This window comes from Rhinopithecus bieti, unplaced genomic scaffold, assembly GCF_001698545.2.
Source record: "Rhinopithecus bieti isolate Rb0 unplaced genomic scaffold, ASM169854v2 scaffold_60909, whole genome shotgun sequence".
NCBI classification, from domain to species: Eukaryota; Metazoa; Chordata; class Mammalia; order Primates; family Cercopithecidae; genus Rhinopithecus; species Rhinopithecus bieti.
The window spans coordinates 22,899-44,856 of record NW_016823619.1 but is presented as its reverse complement, the minus strand read 5'-3'; the positions used below and the strand labels follow the sequence as shown (position 1 = coordinate 44,856).

Sequence of the window (21,958 nt, the reverse complement as noted above, 5' to 3'; positions counted from 1 at the left end):
AGGACATCTCACGAAAATTCCACATTCACCTTTAATCAGACACGGTGCCTGCAGGATGCGACACTGTTCTAGGGCTGAGTGAGACAGAGCAGGTGATCGAGGCACAAATCACACCCTACGGTGTCTTGAAGTGTCTTTGCTCATCCATAGGGAGCTTTGGATGAAATTATTGGCCCAACTGCCTGCAGGCCGCGGCCACTGATGACGGACGGTGCTCAGCTCTTGGCTCTGCTAGTCTCAGTGGCCGCTGATGGCGGACGGTGCTCAGCTCTCGGCTCTGCTAGTCTCAGCACACCCGTGGGATAAAGCACACTGGGAAGATGCCCACATGCCTAAGCCAGTCCCATTTTCTCCAGCACTTCACGGCCCACACAGTGAGCATGTTCGGCTTTGAGAGAGTGAATTCAAAGTGAAGAACTGGTCTAGTGTACTTGGTCTACACCACCTGAACCCAGGTTTCTATTTATGTGTTCATTCTTAAGAAGGAATCACTTCCTTCCAGCAGAAGTTGACTCCCAACCTTGGTTCCTTCTGGGTTTCAAAGATCCTCATTCATCTTCCTTAATAAGATGTGATGCACGTAATATTTTTCTGTCATCAATTCTAATTCAAAAACATCAAACCAAAGCCTCACTGATGTGCCAGCCTCTCACTTGATGAACAGAACGTGCGTTCTGGTAGAGCCAGGTGTGCACGCCTGGATTCCGTTCCTGTACCATGTGCAGCAGAGTTGGCAACATGAAACTGTCCGAAGGAAAAGAAAAGCCATGTTGAGGTCCCTTTTCCCTGAGATGAACCGTTTGATGAGGCCAGAATGAGGAATAAAGCCATGATTCACAAGCCTAAAAGACGAGAGTTCAGCGTTGCAGCTGGGCCCAACTCTCCCCCACTTGATGGGTTCCAACTTGCAGATGTCTGCGCTATTCCAGGCCACAGCCAAGCCAACGTGGGCAGCAGTACCCAGGGCAGCAACTGTGTCGAGCTGGAAACGGTGGACAACTTCCATGCTCGTGTGGGAACCAGAGGGGTGTGTTTGGGGGATGAATTCCTGCACATTCATGCCGCTCCCTCTCCAGGCCTTACTGGGCAGGAGCCTGGGTGAGAAGGTGAGGCCAGGAGGGAGAAGTAATTCTGTGGTACCTTGTATACCTTTCCTTTATTTCATACCACAATTTTTTTTTTTCCAAATTTGGGTTGTAAGAATGAAGCTGAAGAAATGGATGGTGACTCGTCTTCATGAAAGAGCTGAAGGTACAATGATAATTAGCTTCCTAGTGGCAGCTGAATGAAAAGCTTACAATTACAGCAAAGGAAGGCCCTGGCTGTGCAGGATAAAACTATGATAATTACATCTGTCATATTTGTACTTAGTCCTCATTACATTTCAGGGAAGGCATCCAGTAGTAAATAATGTGCAATCTTTGCTTTTAAATCAGAGGTCATGAAAGTCAATGGGAATTCTGTTTTCTCTCATAGGTTGTCTGAGAGAGAAACCCATGAGCTACATTTAAAACAGCCTGGTTATTACTGAGGACACCAAGTTGAGAAATGGTGTTCATGTAACAGCCCACTCAAAGACAGCACACAAGCTTTATTGCCAGGACAACCCTGAAACTCCCAATGACACTTAAAAATCAGCTTAATTCTTCATTTCACTAAGGGGGAAAAAACATTGTTTAAAGTTTTAATTCAGAATGCATTTACCTATGGTAAAGGACAGAGTGGCTTTTCAGAAAAGGAAGAGAGGTTGGATGTTCTGACTAGCATAAGAAATTGGCCAAATATGGGAACCACTTCAGTTATTTACAATCAAACTTCTGTGTATAATAATGGTTTATATTCAGTATATTACTGAAGTAAATCTCAACTCCTAAGAATACAATATAAAAATATTTCAAGTTCAAAAGTCCATCTCCTGACTGGGTGCAGTGGCTCATGCCTGTAATCCCAGCACTTTGGGAGGCTGAGGCGGGTGAATCACTTGAGTTCAGGAGTTTAAGACCAGCCTGCCCAATGTGTTGAAACCCCATCTCTACTAAAAACACAAAACCTAACCAGGCGTGGTGGCTCACACCTGTAATCCCAGCTACTCTGGAGGCTGAGGCAGGAGAATCATTTGAAACCACGAGGAAGAGGTTACAGTGAGCTGAGATCATGCCACCGCACTCCAGCCTGGGCTAAAGAACAAGAGACCCTGTATCAAAAAAACAAGTCAATCTCCCATTGATTACCGAAGCTACAATTTCCCAATAAATTCCCATATTAAGACTTAGTATTTGGAAAAGGGACTTGACAAGTCAGATGTTTGTTTGTTTTCAAGAAACCATTTCATGAAATTTGCTTTAAATGTTAGGAAAGGCAGGTGGAGAGGTGGGCAGGTAGAAATACCTGCAGATGAGGCATGTACTTATCCTTTGCGCAAGATTTCAGACTAAAGACGTGACACCCCCCCGCCGTGTCCTTCCCCAAAGCCAGCCAGATCATCTTAAGATGTTTAGGTCATGGCTGCCCAAGGCCGGGGTTGGTTGGGGAGCAGAAACTGGCGTTCCCTTCACCTGCCCCGCAGTGGGTTCCTCTGCCACCATCGAGGCTGTTGAGGACTACAGAACACAGTCCAGTGGTCCTGACATGCTGAGTGCTTCATTTCTAAAATGAACTTTGTTTGGAATATTGGGGAAAATGTGGCTAAGTTTTTCATGCAGATTAGAGTTTGTAAAGATCCTTGTTTAGTAATTATCCTCCGACAGCATAAGGCGCATCACTAGGCCGTCTTTACACTGTGTATTCAGAGACAGAGGAACACACCTCACTAGCCTGCTAGTTCGTATGACATCTTCCTAAGAATCAGTTGACTAAGGGATAATAGAGTCAACACAGACAAATGGGTTTTATTTTTATTTTTAAAAAGTAGGCCGGGCGCAGTGGCTCACACTTATAATCTCAGCACTTTGGGAGGCGAAAGCAGGTGGACTGCCTGAGGTCAGGAGTTCGAGACCAGTCTGGCCAACATGGTGAAACCCCATCTACTAAAAATACAAAAATTAGCTGGGTGTGGTGGCGCATGCCTGTAATCCCAGCCACTGTGGAGGCTGAGGCAGGAGAATAGCTTGAACCCAGGAGGCAAAGGTTACAGTGAGCCAAGATAGCACCACTGCACTCCAGCCTGGATGACAGGATGAGGCTCCATCTCAAAAACAGAAAGTAAAAACCGAATTATACTCTTAATTGTACTTGGCTTCTGGCCATTGATTTTCATGAAGTCACTTGGAATAAGTCACACTGGATTCTCTGTGGTACCGGCCTCTCCAGGTGGGATGTGTTGCCGCGGAAGCCCCCATCTGGGGAGAAAACGCTCGGAAATGACTGCACCTCACCGTTCAGACGCTTGGCCCTGCACACCACTGGAGGGCACGGCAGCTCTGTGCTTGAGGAAGCAGTGTCCTTCCTTCTTCTGTGGTTCACTGAGGACAGTATGGACACATGTTTGCGGGCCGCAGACCACTGGCGTTCACTGAACTTGGCGTTCACTGAAACTTGGCATTCACTGAAAACTTGGCGTTCACTGAAAAAGTTTCAGGATGACCACCTACACCAGGACACACACATAGACACACATGAGTCTGCGCATGCATGTGTGCTGGAATCCAGAGCTAAAGGACACTTAGAAACTGCATCATCCAAGTTCCTCATTGCCTGAGCACACCGCCGTACATATATCGGGACTGAGGCCTGGAGACTGTGACGTCCAAGCTCCTCACTCCCTGAGCACACCCGCCGTACAGATATCGGGACTGAGGCCTGGAGACTGTGACATCCAAGCTCCTCACTCCCTGAGCATACCCACTGTACAGATATGGAGACTGAGGCCTAGAGACACGGACAGGCCTTTTCCCACAGTCAGGCAGTTTGTGTCGGGAACATAACAGTCATACAAGTAAAAAGTATATTGCAATGAAACAGAGCAATGAGTAGGAGGTGGAGATTAAGAACGAAGATGGGAGGAAGCCAGAGTGGGTGCTGTGTCATCACTGAGCGAGAAAGGTGGAGGGACACACACCTGCCACGTCGGGTCGTCAGGCAAATGCCCTCACTGGAAAAACCAGTGCTAGTAGAAACTCACTTGATTTCCTCCACAGTCACTTATCCTGCCTGAAAACCTTAAATGTAATAAAATCTCTGCATGGCCAGTTAAGTATTTGCTTGACTTTTCCTCGAAGGCTGCGTGAAATCACAAGGAGGCCGCCTGTGGCCTTCACAGTTGCCGCTTGCACAAAATCCTTCTGCCCAGAATCATTTTCTGTTCAACAGAATGTGCCAGGAATTAAATGATTGTAATTGTCTCCTGAATTATTGTGAAACCGATAACACATGTCACCACTCGGATCATCATGCTGTTCCCACCTTCCCAGTGGCCCCCAAAGGACGGCAGGTGGGCAGGAGGGAGGTGAAGCCGGTCCCCACTCAGTCTGCGCAGCCCGTACTTCGTGTTCAGCCATCCCCTTGCAGCACCCTGACTGTATTTGCTTCTGTCTTGGGCATTGGAACAGGTGATGGGTGTGTGGACTTTAGGACACCTTAACAATTCAGACCTAACTCAACAGTCACCTTATCGACCCTCCTGCAACCCTGTCCAGAATTTTACTTTCAATCACCTTTTTCTCATTTTGAAAGCAACTAAATGTGCTAGTTTTGAACATGCTTACAATTTTAAAATGTGTTGTTGTAGAAATTGCTCTGGAAAAAAAAAAAGCACATTTAAGAAGGAGGTGGGATTTTCCTTTTATGCATTACTATTTGCAGGGAAGAGACGGGGTCTCTGTAAAAGCTGTCACCCCAACAAATGCATATTTCAAAAAATCGAAACTCCTTATTTCTGCTAAGCATTTTTCTACTGAAACATTCTAATTGGGGCTTTCAGTGGCAGTAACATAATTTTACCTGTATTGTGTGTGTTGTGGCGAATTTCAAAATGAGGTCCGGTTTTAATTATGAATCACTAAATCAGATGCACAAAAAGCTTTTCTCCCTGCCTCCCCCCAGCCCCCGGCTAGCGTCACCGTGTTGTTCTGTGAGAATAACTTACATCTGTTCCTTTATGCTCGCCCCTCTTTTATGGTGAACATAATTATAAGGTGCATTTGGTGCCTTCTTTTGTGCTGACAGCCATCATCTCTGGGGCTGGTGACGGCTGCATGGGGACTCACTGGCTCGCTGTTAAAGAAAACGTGCCCCACGTCAGCTTCCCAAAAGCAGCAACGCTCAAGGTGACACTGGGGCCACCACTGATGTCCTCATGCATTGGCTTAAAATTACATAGGGTTAAAACTTGCTCGTTTTTCACTGTGTTAAGAAATTTATTCTTTTTGGTTTTTTGGGGTTTTTTTGTGATGTAAAAAATAACTTTTTTTGTTTTTTTATTTTTTTATTGTTTGTTATACTTTAAGTTCTAGTCACTCATAGGTGGGAATTGAACAATGAGAAATGTATTCTTAATAATTACCTTGAAATCTGGAGCATCATAAATCTCGAATCAAACCCTGATAGCAAAAGAGTACATTTTAGTCCTAGACACAATAGAAGGAAGGACTGTGCTTCGGCTGCACAAGCAGCTGCCTCCCCAAGGTGAGGTTCCCCCAGCGCGGCATCCAGCTCTCTGGGAGTCAGTCTCTGCAGATGCTTCTGGGAGGTGTGGGGGAGGAGCTGGTGAGTCCTGGGGATGATGGAGATGACCTGGTGTCTTCATGTCCTTTGCAGGGTGGCCTGGACTTGCCCTCTGGGAGACAGAGCCGCCTCCATCTGACTCCCCTCAGCAATGTGCTCAAATCCTGCTTGCCTCTCGAGGCTTTGTCCTCATGTTCTTTTTTCTTTTTTTCTGTGCTTAATCTTCGAAATAAATGTAATAATTATGGTCTTCTAAGCCAACCTTCTCCCATTGGAGCTAGTAGGATGCGTTCGGACAAACTGGGGAGCCGGAGAGCCCACACCTGCGCTCTTTGTTTCTGGTCCCTGCCTGGTGAGGAAACAGAACAGAAAGCCACTCCCAGCAAGGCCCTTCCGCCGCGGCTCTGCCCGTGCCCCCTTCCACCCTGGCTCTGCCACAGACCCAGGCCCAGGCCAACCGGCTCTGCCCATGCCCCCTTCCACCCTGGCTCTGCTGCAGACCCAGGCCCAGGCCAACTGGCTCTGCCCATGCCCCCTGCTGCCCCGGCTCTGCCACAGACCCAGGCCCAGGCCCAGGCCACCCAACTCTGCCCGTGCCCCCTTCCACTCCGGCTCTGCCCGTGCCCTCTTCCACTCCGGCTCTGCCCGTGCCCCCTTCTACCCCAGCTCTGCCGCAGACCCAGACCCAGGCCGACTGGCTCTTCCCATGCCACCTTCTGCCCAGGCTCTGCCGCAGACCCAGGCCCAGGCCAACCGGCTCTACCCGTGCCCCCTTCTACTCTGGCTCTGCCCATGCCCCCTTCTGCCCTAGCTCTGCCACAGACACAGGCCCAAGCGCAGGTCGACTAGCTCTGCCCATGGCCCCTTCCACCCTGGCTCTGCTGCAGACCCAGGCCCAAGCCCAGGCCAACCAGCTCTGCCCATGCTCCCTTTCCAGGATACACAAAAACAAACCCCCACACACGACAAGTTAACTCCAGCAGGGAAGCAGGAGGTAGCGCTGGTTCATTCTCCCAGGACGCTGGCAAGTTTGTCCTTGGGGCCTGGAGGAACCACGTTCACACTCTCCATTGAGAGCCTGGAGCTCAGCCTCAGCCCAGCCAGCCCTGTGTCTCTAGCAAGAAGCTCGTTCACCTGAACACAGGGCAGCCTGGGTGGGCTCCGTGGCCAGGAAGCTCTGGGGTCACTTGCAGGCTGGAAAGCTCATCCATGTCATGGGGCCGTACCTGCTGAGTGGGCTAATGACAGCTGTCTGCACTCCTTGGGCTACTGGTCTTCATTTCTGTTGATGCCACTCTTAGAACCGCAACCTCAGGTATAAGGAAAGCATTTCAGACATGGTGGCTCAGCTCAGGACGGCTGGGTCTTCAGACGCGGTGGCTCAGCTCAGGATGGCTGGGTCCCCATCTGTGCCAGGTGCTCGTTTGAATCAGCAAAGGGCAAGTTGTGTGTTGCTCAGCTCAGGAGATGCCACCCTTCCCTCCTCCTGAACCCGGGCTCTGCTTCTGGGCTTCCTAACCTCTGGGTTTCCTAACCGCCGGGCTTCCTAACCTCCTGGCTAACCGCTGTCATGTGGTCTTGTCTCCGCAGATGGATCACGACCCGAGGAACCCCGCGTACATCGCCACCCAGGGACCGCTGCCCGCCACCGTGGCTGACTTTTGGCAGGTGAACTTTTTAAAATTAAAATCTCTCTGAAAGGAAGATCTCAATAACTGGGTCACAAATCGTGTCTTGAATCTGATTAAGCCAATCAAACTTCTTACAGACACTCATCAAATGTTACTTATATCAGAATTTCAGTCCGTTCGTATTTTTTATTATCAATCTTTTGTTTTCCAAAACTTGAGTATGAAAAAATTCCCTTTGAGAGATGTAATGTTTTCAAGATCATTACTTTTAAGCCACTTTACATTTGCATTTTATAAAACAGCGAGGATAAAGTTAGTAAGTGTTTACATCATTCCATGTTATTGAAAAATGAGCCTGTTTTCCATGGTGTTGTTATGATGATGGTCACAGCAGGGCCCCCGTGCAGTTTATCCTCCTCTCCTCGAGTCCCGCAGGGCATCTAAAGGCCAGGCGGTGCTTCTCTACTCAGCGCAAGCCCAGGTCACACAGACGGAGGCACAGACACGAGGGCTGATGTGAACGTCAAACGTCAGCAAATAGAGCAACACGCAGAGGGCAGGGGGGTCTTCATTCTCCAGCTGTCCCCGGGTCCCCCCTCACCAGCCACATGACAAAGCTGAATAGGAATGGGTTCTGGAACCTGGAACGTGGCCGTGAGTTACCACAGGAGCACAGGCGCTGGCCACATGTCGGGCACACCAGCCGTCCCCGAGCCTGGCAGAGAGGATCTCCTAAGGAGATTCGAGCTGGGGACAAAGGTGGGAAGCAATGCAGAATCCCACGTGGCAGAATCCAGGCAGGGAGGTGCCTGTCGCAGCAGTGATGCCGGGACCAGGCTGCAGCCTCCTGGCGATCCACAGCCTGGGCCTCCTGGCGATCCATGGGCGCCCGTGCAGCACTGGGGTGAGACGTTTCCTAATGTCGCCGTGCACCGGAGTCGGTAAATTCATTTCTGCTCCAGGCTCTTCCTATTCCCTGTACTTCCCTCTCCCGGCTTTCCCGTCAGCCTCGCATGACTCCGATTACAGGAAGGACAGCCTCCTCTCTCCGCCCTTGAGAACAGTCTCTGAGGGCTTTCCAGAAAAGTCAGGAACAGACCAGGGTTTCTGAGGGCTTCCGAGCACCCTTGCATGGTGAGCATTTGAATCCTCAGTTGCCATCATCCCATTTTATGGGCAAGGCATGTGGGTATTGGAGAGATGGCATCACTTACCCAGGGCAGCTGGGATGACACCAGGATCTAAAACACGTCGGTATGACCTGCTCTTTGTGTCTGCCTGTGTCTTCATGCTATTGAAAATAAATAAATAAATAAACAAACAAAACTAAACTATCTCTGTGTGACATTGTTGAAGCTTGTAATCCCGGCATGGCACGGCGAACCTGTGACACTTGGATGGTTCTGGGGGTTCTTGGTCCCAGCACCCTGGGGCACTTGAGTTCCCTCCTTGTCACCGCTGGGGAGTCGCCCAACCCGGTGAGAACATGCCTGTCCCAGGGAAGATGGCAGCCTGGGGCCCATCACCTCGGGGTTTCATGGTAGGAAGGTCTTCTTTGCATGGCACACACCTGCCTTCCTGGAACATGGACCCATCTGTCCCAGCTCTACCCTTAGAATGGAGCCCCAGGGCCCACGCAGGGACGCCCCCTGCTGCACATGCTCATCCCGGCTTCTCAGGGAAAAGGACAGAGTGTTTGGAATTGGAGGGCAGGCAGGGAATGCCCACGGAGTCCTAATACCACCCGAGTTTTCATCCACCTCAACCCATTACCCAAAACGTGCTTATTTGTGTGTGGCGTGGGGTGCCCCCAAATATGTGTTCTTTCGTTTTATGAGCCCTTGGGCCCCACAGCCCAACATCAACTTCATCTCCTCACCTGTGCAAGACTTCTCTGTCCAGCAAAGCCACAGGGTCTGGAGGGTGTCCATGCTTAACAGTCACGGTGATGCTCACATCCACCCTCCATCCTGTGTGAAGGATCTCGGCATTCACACTCAACGACCACGATGATGCCTACATCCAGTTCAGGCAGGTGCCACATCCACGCCTCCGTCCTGTGTGAAGCTTCTTAGGCGCCCACACTCAACCAACCCCGAATGATGCCCACAATCCACCCCTCCATCCTGTGTGAAGGCTCTCAGCGTCCACACTCAACAACCCACGATGATGCCACATCCACACTCCCGTTTCCAGCAAGGTGGACATCCACTCCGTCCTGTGTGAAGGCCTCTTGGCGTCCACAACTCAACTGACGCGACCGAATGAGCCCACCATCCACCCTCCGTTCCCAGCAGGTGCCACATCCACCCTCCCGTTCCCTGTGTGAAGGCCCTCTTGGCGTCCACACTCAACAACGCACGATGAATGCCCAACAATCCACCCCTCCATCTGTGTGAAGTCTCCTCAGCGTCCACACTCCCACCAACACCACGATGAATGCCACAATCCACCCTCCCGTTCAGGAGTGGCCACCCATGCCCACCTACCCGTCCTGTGTGAAGGTTCTCGGCGTCCACACTCAACGACCATGATGATGCCCACATTCCGCCCTCTGTTCAGCAGGTGCCGGGTCCTGTGTGAAGCTCTCACGTGTTGACCTGTAGTCTTTGTGGTCCGTGAGACTCAGAGGCTCATAGCGTGTCCAGATTCACATGGCTAGTGAATATAAGGCGTGAACCATATTTCTTACTGTTTATTATGGATAGTTGCAATTGTTAGAGGCAATTCATTTGATCAGTGTTTACATCTTATGAACTGTTTTAGAGTGATTATCAAAGAGCATACATTCTTGAAATTGAAATAATGCATCTCTAAATGAAGTAAGTAGAGACAAATTTTAAAGCAAGGTGAAATGCAAGACAATTTCAAGACACATCTCCGTCAGCAGGTATCAGGTGGTTCCAGGAAACCCCAGCGTCCCTCAACCTGGTCACAGCTCTTCTAAGACAAGAGCTCATAGCCAGTAGTCTCAGCCCTCCCAGGATGTTCTCAAGTGCGCCAGCCCAGCAGAGCCTCCAAGAAATCCTGAACTAAAGAAACTTGCTTCATTTTGCTTCCTGCAGACTTCCCTGACCACGACGTCATTGCTTCCACATCCCCCCTCATCCTGGGGATCCCTCTGTGCAGAACGCAGGAGCTGCCCGCCGTCGATGCCCTAAATCCACATAGAGCAGGATGGAGGAGAGTTGCTTCCTAGCACAGTCACGTTTGCTTGAGGGCCTCTAAAACCGTGTATTTTAGAATGTCAGCATCTCTCAGGCATTGCTCTCCATTGAATAATTACCATTGAGCCCCAAGATTGACATTCTTAAAAATTCAAATTTAGGGTTCTCTTTGCCCTGTCTGGCTTAGCAGAATGCAGGCAGAGGAAGCAACACCTGTCTTTACAACCGCCCACGGAAGGCAGAACTTTTCCAAACCTACAGTAATGTGTACCTTTAAGGACAAAGCTGGATTTGAAACATGAAGTTGATGGTGACGAAGTCAACAGGCTGAGCTGGAGTCAGCATTGTCTCCTCCTGCATCCCCCGTCTGGACCATTCCCAGATGCTGACCAAGGATCGGGACACAGACCAAAGGTTATGGATCATCCCAAAGCACCTTCCTTTTATCTCTGGCTGTTGCTGCTGATCTGAAGCGCCTCCTTGAGGTGGGTCCACAGGTGTTTCTTCTCTGTCGGTAATCAGCGAATTCCAGGAAGAAAGCATAAGCGTGAGAAAGGCTGTGATGGGAAAGACGGCTGTGTCTGCCCCAGGCCCGTGCACTCCTTGGGGGGTTAGAAGTGTCCCCCTCATCTCCGCCTCCCTGTCACACAGCCTTTCCCCACTGTGGATCTATGTCGGGGTCCAAATTTCCCTCCTCTTCTAAGGATGTCGTTGGACTGAGAGCTCGTCCTAGCCTGTGTGATCTCACCTTAACTCAACCACATCTGCAAAGACCCTATTTCCAAATAAGACCACTTTCACTGGTTGCAGGTGGACATGGATTTGGGGGTACATGATTCTACCCAGTACAATGGCTAAGAAGAAAAAATACCTTTTCCAAACAGCTAATTGGCACCCACATGACATGGTGATGGATCAAGAGTCTGTTCAGAGGTCACTGGGAGGCTGGGAGGCAGAGGAGCCAGGAGGGCCCCAAGGTCCTCAACAAGAAATGCTGTACAGGGGCCCGTGGGTCCAGAAAGGAGGACCCTGGAAGAGGAGTTCAGGGGAAGTCCCCTCAGTGAGCATGGGGCATCAAGGTCACTCCGCGCACACCAGCCTCTTCCCCAGCATGGCGCCATGAGGCCCCGTCAACTCCCCTTCCTGTGGGGCCCACAGCACCTCTGTCCATGCTGCGGCTGTGAGCAAAGCCCAGAACATGCACGAAAATCCACAGAGGGTCACCACTTACTGCACAGACGGCACTTTCCTGCAGTGAATCAGCTCTATATGGACACTGGATGCATTTCAAGAATTTGATTTCCAAAATTTGACTTACATCAAGAAATTCCTAAAAATAAAATCATTACCTAAAGGAAGATGTACCCCAAATTAATTCCTTGTCTGTGAGTGCCCTTCAAATCATTCAGCTTAATTCCTGGTCCTTACTCCATCTCAGAGGGGTCTGTGGAAGTCTGAGCGACAGTTCAGAAATCAGTGTTACTAGTAAGTAAACTGGCCTAGAAATAAAACATACCTCAAGGAAAGAATACCCATTTGGGGTTGAGGGTGTCATTTTGTCATATAAACACTTTTTTTTAAAGTGTGGAACAATTTTAAAGGAAGAATGGAAAGGAAACTTAAGTGTGGGACAATCTTGTGCTACATTATTTGAAGTCATATCAAGATCTTAGAAAGAAACATTTCCACTGTCCTCTATGCTGGTCATTCTGGGATCATATCTGGAATATGACGTTCATTCTGGGATCATAAATTCAAAAAGGGTGCTGACATTCAAAACACAAAAGAAAAAGAAGCCAGAGTTTGGTGGAAACAGCCAGGGTGGTGAGAGTTTTGAACATCACTGCAGGAGGCAGGAAAAGCCGTCCTCGGCATAGAGCACCACCCACAAACTCCCTCTTCCATGCACGCTGCCGCTGTCCGCCCAGACGTCACACAGGAACTTGGCCTCAGCTGGCGTCTGGACTTCGTGGTGCATAAAACTTTCTTTTTAAAATCCTATGACTCTAGATCTCAAGGAGGGTTAATAATATTCTAATAAATTTTCAATTAGGAACACGAGTTTGGCTTTGTGAGGTTTTACTATTTTGTTCAATGCTTCTAAATAAGGAGTCTTAACACCTTGTACCCATCTGTTGACACCCCCAGGTGTTGAGCGCTGGTTGCTATAAACACTCTGCTTGGGGAGGCTGAATGTCAGGAAGGAAGGCGAGAGAAGGCAGGGGTCCACGGTCTACTCCTGGATCCCTGCGGCTCTGGGTACCTGTCAGATGGCCTTTCTCTAGAAAGTGTATTTTAATCTGCAAAGATGCCTCCCACCTGCCAAATGGGGCCACCTTGAGTGAAAGACACACACCCATTGGAGAGGATATCCGAGTCCAGGTGGCATAAGGAAAGGGGGCTGGGGGAAGAAAGGAAGTCCCATCTATTGAGCTCTTCGATGCCAGACCCTGGGCAGGCACTTCCCGTATGGGATCTCATCTGGCTGAGCCACTGGCCCTGCGATGAAGCCGTCATGAGCCTCCCATCATTCCACCTCATGGGGTCCCTGGAGGCGTCAGATTCATAGAGGCAGGCAGTAGAGGGCAGTGGCCAGGGTTCAGGGAGAGGACAGTGGGGAGGGGCTTGATGGGGACAGGGTTTCCGTTTGGGAAGATGAGAATGGCCTGAAGAGTGTGGTGACGGTGACGGTTGCAGAGTGGGGAGAAGGCCCTTACTGCCCTGCACTGTGCGCTTACAAATGGTAAATTATATGTTAAATATGTTTTGCTACAATTAAAATAGAGATATATAGAGCAAGCCCAATTCTACCCCGGATGAAGCTGTGGCCCAGAGAGCCATAAGGACCCACCCAGGTCCACACGGCTAGTGGGAGGCAGAGCCCATTCTAGACCCGGACGTGTGTAGTGCCAGGATGTCTCTTCACCACACACGCTCCATACAGATGAAGAAGGCACAGTGATTCATGAACACATCTCTATAAACAGAAAAGAGAGATCCGGCTGCGGTGACCTCGGCATGTCCAGAGTAGGCGTTGTTTACCAAAATACATGTGTGCTTAGACTCAAGGCACAGAATATGTGAAAGTCAAACTCCTCAGAGACGGGCAATAAAGTGACACTTTTTCCAGGTGCCAAGACTTCCCCACGGGGAAGCAAGGTCTGCACCTTCCCGGGAACGCGGCCCCGCAGCACGTTCCTGGCCCAGTCATGTCCTGGTGCACAGGGCCGCTGTCACAGAGAAGCCCCTGTAGGCGGGACTGTAGCTGGAGGATAAGGACTGCCGGGGAGGCAGGGGAGGGAGCGCGGGCATCGACAATCCATCGCGGACCACCTCCCTACCGCCTGCCCCTGCTGTGCCGCCTTCCACCACACCCTGTGCTACGCGGCTCATGTCAACCGAAGGGAGTTGGCCACCCGCCATCCCCCTTTCCTATCTTTAGAAAGAGCTGCAGAATTATGTGCTCTTCTTCCAGAGGGAGCTTCTGTGTGTCACCACCAAACACTGGCTGTGCCCAGGAGATACACAACAGCTGTTTCTAAACCAGAAATGTAGGCAGCGTGGTCTGTCACGATCAGGTGCGGAGTGGATGTCTGCAGATGTGACATGGAAAACCAGGGCCCTGGAGCCCAGGCACGGGGACAGCCACCGCGGGAACTGACTCCCCATATGGGAGGCTCAGCCAAGAGGATGACTCCAGAGTCTAGCCTTGCCTCTCCTGTCTGACAAACAGGCTGCCTTTCAGGATGGAATCAGACACAAAGCAGCTCCCCCGACCCCCAGGGAGAGCACAAAGCACTCGCTGAAGTCAGCAGGTGTCCTGCTGGCATCGGATGCGTGCTGACTCTTATTGCATCAACACTTTACCAAGAAAAAGGTGCACTATCAATTTCTAGTTTCCGCTTTCTAAAAGTATTCTCTGATGAAGCCTCAGCTGGGGGGATACGTTTTCTGATTTCCAAATTGATAGGCTTGATGTAAATACACCTTTTTATTATTTGGCATCTGTAGATCATAGTTCTTACTATGGTTAAGAAAAAAACCTGAACTTGGAACTGCAGAAGACCCAAAGAAATTAAAGGTGTTTCCTTCCAACTGCCTGCCAGTCACTGGCGACAAGGCCGAGGTGCAAGAGAATGACAGTTCAGAGCTGACTGTCACCATGCAGGGCCACCCACCACCCAGTACCAGTGGCTTGTCTGCCTCTCTGTCCGCCTGTCTGCCTGCCTCCCTGTCTTGTCACTGTCTGCCTGTCTGTCTGCCTGTCTGCCTGTCTTGTCTCTGGCTGCCTGTCTGTCTGCCTGTCTTGTCTGTCTGCCTGCCTGTCTGCCTGTCTTGTCTCTGGCTGCCTGTCTGTCTGCCTGCCTGTCTTGTCTGTCTGCCTGCCTGGCTGCCTGACTGTCTTGTCTGTCTGCCTGCCTGTCTTATCTGCCTGTCTGTCTGTGTATCTGCCTGTCTGCTGTGTCAGCCACTGCACTGGTCCAGGCAGGGGTGAGTGGGAAGATGGCAGACCTGGATTCCACACCATGCACTGTCTCTGGGCAGCTTCCTTGATCAGCCCAGGATGACCACTTCTGGCATCACCATCAGTACCACCAGCAAGCAAACCTCAGAGCATCCAGAGATGACCCTGGCCTGGCCTCGGTAGAGGGCATGGCCCCACACCACCTAACTTTTAAAAATGTTTAAATACTCCAAAGATGGCATCTGCTCAGCCCTAGCTGGTTCACGGCCCCCAGCTACTCACAACCATTGTAATGTTCCCTCGGCATGTGGGAGGTAGGGCCCTGAGTCTCCAGGACAGGCCCGGTGTCCAGCAGAAGGGGCCCTGAGTCTCCAGGACAGGCCCAGTGGCCAACAGCAGGGGCCCTGAGTCTCCAGGACAGACGTGGCGTCCAGCAGCAGGGGCCCTGAGTCTCCAGGACAGGCCCAGTGCCTAGCAGCAGGGATCCTGAGTCTCCAAGACAGGCCTGGTGTCCAGCAGCTGGGGCCCTGAGTCTCCAGGACAGACCCGGTGTCTGGCAGCCTCCTTTCTTGTCAGATGTGTCCAGCCCGGGGCCACAGCGTCTGCTCTGGGTCTGTGGTTACCCTAAGTGGTCTGGCTCCAAGAGCATAAGAACATCCCCCAGTCCTTGCGGCTCATCACCCTGTTCCACCCCGGACAGTGGCTGACGTGAGAGGGAACCGTCTACAGATCTCACTGACTGGAGTGAAGAGGCTCAGGAGGTTAGCAGAGGGAAGTGACTTCGGATCCTGCTACCTCACAGTTGGGTTGATTTTAAGGCATGTTACTTGATTAAAGGGAAGCACGAGAGTTGTGTTCTTAGTTAATTTCTTAGGAAAAACTTGATTTTTCATGTCCGTGATTGATAAGTACTTTAACCACATGCCCGAGACTTTCCAGGACATTGTTATATTTCAAAGGTTTGGTCTTGCTGGACTTTTTTCATTCATAAATTCACAAACCTTTAAAGGTGAAAGAAACTGTTTCTCACGTTACCTTATCTAAATTTTGGGTTTGAAACCTGTGACCTTGAAGCTTATCTGTGGTCCTGCTCGAGACAGTGCAAAGATGGTCGGTTGGTCTCTCGCCACACACGTGCAGAATTTAAAATGGGACTCCAATAGAAAGGACGGGTCCAAGATTCCTTTCCGACTGATTCTTAAGGCTCCCAGCTGAGAACAGCGGGCTCTGCTGCTCCTGTGTGTGATTGCTTCCCAGCCCCCGCCCAGCTCCTCCCCTCCCCACTCCTCCTCTACCTGGGACTCCTCCTCCGTCTGGGACTTTTCCACCGGCAGTATTTCTGCCCAGGAGGAAGAGCAAGCCTCAGAATGAGAAGGACTTGCCACTGCACCGAAGTCAGGTCTGCGTCCTCTGGGAAAGACTCACAGCCTGCTTGTGTGCGAGCAGACCCCGTGTGGCTTGGTGTGGCCACCCTGCCGCGTAGGGGTTCCCACAGTGGGAATGCCCTTCCTCTTCCTCTTCCTCTTCCTCTCTTGCTTCACAACTGGATCTGATGCATTTATGTCAGGTCCTGATCTTGAAAAGGAAAGGCCGCCCAGTGCGGCAGCTCCCCGCAAGGAGACCAGGCGCATGTTTAACCGGGAACGCAAGCACAGGCAGAGGCCACAGGGAGTCTCAGTGACGCCTGGGCCAGGTGACTTCCTGTGCGGGTCCAATGCCTGATCACAAAGCCACCCACGGTGGTCACACAAAGGCTGGGTGGAGAAGAAGTCCAGTGTGTGAGTGTGCATTCCCACTGTGGAACCCCTACGCGGCAGGGTGGCCACACCAAGCCACACGGGGTCTGCTCGCACACAAGCAGGCTGTGAGTCTTTCCCAGAGGACGCAGACCCGACTTCGGTGGAGTGGCAAGTCCTTCTCATTCTGAGGCTTGCTCTTCCTCCCGGCAGAAATACTGCTGGTGGAAAAGTCCCAGAGGTTGCTGCGGCTGCTCCTCCGCCCTGGGATGGGGCTGCAAGGCGGCATAGGCATCAATCTGACGGTGGCACAGGGGGGTTCCTCCTGCCACCCCCTCATCAGCCTTTCCATCAGCACTGCTGACGTGTGTGTGGGCTACGTCGCCTCACCATGTCATCCCTAAATGAATCCCACACTGACATCTTTGTTTACTAAAAAAAAAAAAAAAAAAAGCCAGGTAGGTGCAAAATGAGTCGGTCACGGACGGCATCACAAAGGTTTTGTCACCCTGCGTTGGGTTATATTACCGTGTCCAAAGGTGCACGGCGTGTGCACGGCGTGGCCTGGAGCCGTGACTCTCACGAAACCAGAGCTGTGAAGGCTGAAGCTTCATTTCTTAGGACTGTCCTCTAGGCAGGGTGAGAGCGGGGTTGAAGGGTTTCCCCTGCAAAAGATGTCACACACATTATCTCTTCCTCCTTAATCTGTTTCAGACCACAGAGTTTAACTTCCCAGTGTTGGTGAGCTCCTAAGGAGTGAAATGCAAGTGTTTTCCCATTAACTGACTCCTTTTAAATTTAGCTGCGTTGTCTTTATAAGGCTAAATCTCCATTCAGCCCACGAGAGGACACTCGCAACAGAAATGAACAGAAATGAGCTGTGCAGCAGAATTGCGCGGGCCCTGCACCTGCTCTGGAGGAAATGCATCTTTATGGCAACCGCTTCAGCAGGATGCAGTTACTATGCTTGGTTTTGTTTGTTTGTTTGTTTTGTTTTGTTTTGTTTTTGAAACAGTCTGGAGTTCAGTGGCATGATCTCAGCTCACTGCAAGCTCCACCTCCTGGGTTCACGCCATTCTCTTGCCTCAGCCTCCCTAGTAGCTGGGACTACAGGTGCCCACAACCACGCCCAGCTAATTTTTTGTATTTTTAGTACAGACAGGTTTTCACCGTGTTAGACAGGATGGTCTCAATCTCCTGACCTTGTGATCCTCCCACTTTGGCCTCCCAAAGTGCTGGGATTACAGGTGTGAGCCACCGTGCCCGGCTATGCTTGTTTTTTTAAAAACTGAACACTTGTCTGTACATTTAAGCAAGTCCTGGAGGACTTCTGCCATGCGAGCCTTTGATAACATTTTCTTTTAGTGATTTTTTTTTACATAAATATCCAAACGGCCTCTTAGAAATGTAAATTGTCTTCAATGAAGCATCTGTTAGATGCCATGGAGGGTAGAAAAGGTAACTGGTCTAGGATGGAGTCTTTAAAGAGATGATCATCTGGCAGAGGAAAGACATAATGGCAAAGACAGGACTAATACAGGCAGGAAGGGACACATCACAAAAGATTAAGTAGAAGGAGGAGAAGCTTTCCTTCTGAAGGGGCCCAGGGATGTTTTGTAGAGAAAATGGCCTGGGGTTTCACTATTTCAGTTTTTTCTTTTGTTTTTCAGAGATGGGATCTCACTATGTTGCCCAGGCTGGTCCTGAACTCCTGGGCTCAAATGATCCTCCTCAGCCTCCCAAGTAGCTGGGACTACAGGTGCACACCACCACATCCAGCTCAAATGTTTCAGTATTTCAGATTGATCATCTTTCCTTAAATCAGATCTTAGTGGAGCTTCAAAAGAGCTTTTTTTAAGTGTGTATGTGTGTGTGTGTGTGTTTGAAACAGAGTCTCATTCTGTCACCCAGGCTGGCGTGCAGTGGCATGATCTCAGCTCACTGCAACCTCTGTACCTCTTATACCTCCTAGGTACAAGCAGTTCTCCTGCCTCAGCCTCCCAAGTAGCTGGGATTACAGGCACCCACCAATACGCCCGGCTAGTTTTCTATTTTTAGTAAAGACAGGGTTTTGCCATGTTGGCAAGACTGGTCTCGAATTCCTGACCTCAAGTGATTCGTCTGCCTCGGCCTCCCAAAGTGCTGGGATTAGAGGTGCGAACCCCCACGCCCAGTTGCTGGGTTTAGAGGTGCGAGCCCCCGCACCCAGTTGAGTTATTTTTAATTGTATGTGTTTAAGGTGTACAGCCTGATGTTCTAACACACACAGACATCATGAATGATGACCACAGTCAAGTTAATGAATACATGTCTCCTCGCGTAGTTACCTTTACTTTGTGTGTGATGAGAGAATCTGAAGTCTACTCTCCGGCAAATCTCTGTGCCCAACACTCTTACTAACTACAGTCACCATGTTGAATGCCAGGTCTCCAGAATTCAGCCATCCTCTACTGAAAGTTTCTACCTTTGGATCAATCGCTCCCCATTCCACCCCCAGCCCCAGGCCCTGGGAGCCCCCCTTCTACTCTGTCCCTGAGTTCATCCTTTTTAGGTGCTACATGTGATTGAGATCATGGGGTGCCTGTCCTTCTGAGTCCGGCTTATTTCATTTAACGTCGTGTCCTCCAGGTTCATCCATGTTGTCAAAAATGACAGGAGTTCGTTCTTTCTTAAGGCTGAATAATATTTCATTGTGTATATACCACATTTTCTTTATCCATTATCCATTGACGGACATGTGGGTTGTTCCGAATCTTTATTGTGAATAGTTCTGCAATAAACAAAGGGGTGCTGATGTTCCTTCCACACACTGATTTTATTTCCTTTGGGTCTATACCCAGAAGTGGGATTAGTGGATCATACGGTGGTTCTGTGTAATTGTTTGAGGCTCTCCATACTGCTTTTTGTTTTTTGTTTTTTCGAGATGGAGTTTTACTCTTGTTGCCCAGGCTGGAGTGCAATGGCATGATCTCGGCTCACTGCAACCTCCACCTCCCAGGTTCAAGAGATTCTCCTGCCTCAGCCTCCTGAGTAGCTGGGACTATAGGTGCACACCATCATGCCCGGCTAATTTTTGTATTTTTAGTAGGGACAGGGTTTCACCATGTTGGTCAGGCTGGTCTCAAACTCCTGACCTCGTGATCCACCCACCTTGGCCTCCCAAAGTGCTGGGATTACAGGTGTGAGCCACCATGCCCGGCCCTCCATACTGTTTTCTGTAAAGGCTGCCCTCACTCACATTGCTACGGTATAGTGTGTAAGGTTCCCTCTCCTTCACATCCTCTCCACCACTTGCCATCCTCCCCTTTTCGGTGGCAGCCATCCCGACAGGCACGAGGTGCCAGTGCCTGTGGTTGTGATTTGCATTTCCCTGATGACATTCAGCCCCTTTTCACGTACCTGTGGGCCATTTGTCTGTCTTCTTTGGAGAAATGTTTGTTCAGATCCCTTGCCCATTTTTAGTTGGGTCATTTGTTTTTTGTTTGTTTGCTGATTAAATACTTAGCACTCAAAAAGGACCTAGAGTGAAGAGGCCCTGTGTTCCTCTCCATCGGTGTTGATAGGAAGCGTAGGCGGGGTGGCCATTGTTCCACACCTGTGGGTGATTTGATGGGTGAAGGAGAGAGTGAAGTTGCAGCGGGTGCATCTGTTACTAGGGCTGACATCACAAGGTACTGCAAACTGGTTGTTTTGAAACAATAGGAGCACGTCCCCTCGCAGTTCTGGAGCCTGGAAGTCTGAGATCCAGGTGTGAACAGGGCCACACTCTCCAAAGCCTGCCAGGGAAGATCCCACACGGACCCTGCAACTTCCTGTGGCTGCCTGCCATCTGGGGTGTGGCTTGGGTGGCCACAACGCTCCGTCTCTGCCTGTCTGCGCATGGCCGCTCTCTGTGTCTGTGCCTTCTTGAGGTGTTTCTCTTTTCTTCTAAGGACATAGTCACGTGGGATTGGGACCCACTCTTGGCTCAGTTGCATCTGCAAAGATCCTGTTTCCAAATAAGGCCACATTCATAGGTACCAGGGGTTAGGACGTCAATATAGGCTGTGGGGAGGACAGCGTTGAACCTGTAACAAACAACAATATGGTTTTTAAATCTACCGTCAGTAAACTTACTCAGGTCAAATAACAGCTGAAGTCTGCATTTCTTGTTCGTTGGATCAGTGTCCGAATTACTGAATTTGTCCACTTGCTGCTGCTGAACAGCCATCAGGAGACACCACCGCAATGCTGTGCCCCTGCCGGGCACATCGGGATGGGTTGGGCTCACAGAGCCTGGCTGCAGGCTTTAACCCCAGTGTTTGGTGGTCTCTGAGAACCACTGGGCTGACCACTTCCATTCCTGCTGGAATCATAAACAGCAAAGCGCAACGTCACTCCCCTCCCCACCCCAGGCCCACAGAGCTGGCATGGCTAGAGCCTTCAAGGGGGATGCCGAGGCATGGGGACGCTGCATTGAAGAAGCGTGTATAATGGGGGAGGGTCAGTTCTTCTCTGAAGTGTGGTGCCAGCTGTCTGCACTTGGGATCCGGCACTTCTGGCTCATTCTCAGTCCATGTTGGTGGCTTTGGTTCGATCCAGGGCTGGTGGTGGATGGTGGCACCTGCTTCTGCTCCAGGAGGGGTAACCCCAGACTCTAACCCTGCAGTCTGAGGGTGTCGTGGGTGGCTATGGAATCCCACAGTGCCCAGGGACACTGCCACCAGCTGAGGTCGGGGTCTGCCCCTCCAGCACCTCCAGCCAAGTGCCTGATACACAACAAGTGCTCGGGTATGCAGGTGTTTGGGTGTGCAGGCGTTCGGGTGTGCAGGCGCTTGGGTGGGCAGGTGCTCGGGTGTGCAGGGGCTTGGGTGTGCAGGTGTTTGGGTGTGCAGGTGCTCGGGTGTGCAGGTGTTCGGATGTGCAGGTGCTCACTTGTGCAGGTGCTCGGCTGTGCAGGGGCTCAGGTGTGCAGGTGTTCGGGTGTGCAGGCGCTTGGCTGTGCAGGCGCTCAGCTGTGCAGGCGCTCAGGTGTGCAGGTGCTCAGCTGTGCAGGTCCTCGGGTGTGCAGGTGTTCGGGTGTGCAGGTGTTCAGGTGTGCAGGTGCTCGGCTGCGCAGGTGCTCATCTGTGCAGGTGTTTGAGTGTGCAGGTGCTCGGCTGTGCAGATGTTTGGGTGTGCAGGTGCTTGGCTGTGTCAGTGCTCCGGTGTGCTGGTGATCCGGTGTGCAGGTGCTCGGGTGTGCAGGTGCTCGACTGTGCAGGTGCTCGACTGTGCAGGTGCTCGGGTGTGCAGGTGCTCGGGGGGGCAGGTGTTCGG

General features: G+C 50.8%; 1 protein-coding gene across 1 annotated transcript in view; it reads left to right on the top strand.

The window, feature by feature from the left end:
• Window positions 1–7,458, top strand: part of PTPRN2 (protein tyrosine phosphatase receptor type N2) — a 719,533-nt gene extending 712,075 nt beyond the window's left edge. The window contains exon 16 of the mRNA XM_017861671.1: window positions 7,252–7,458. Within this exon, the coding sequence (XP_017717160.1) occupies window positions 7,252–7,359 (108 nt within the window). The 3' untranslated portion in view covers window positions 7,360–7,458. The remainder of the gene's footprint in view (window positions 1–7,251) is intronic.
• Window positions 7,459–21,958: the final 14,500 nt, after the last annotated feature.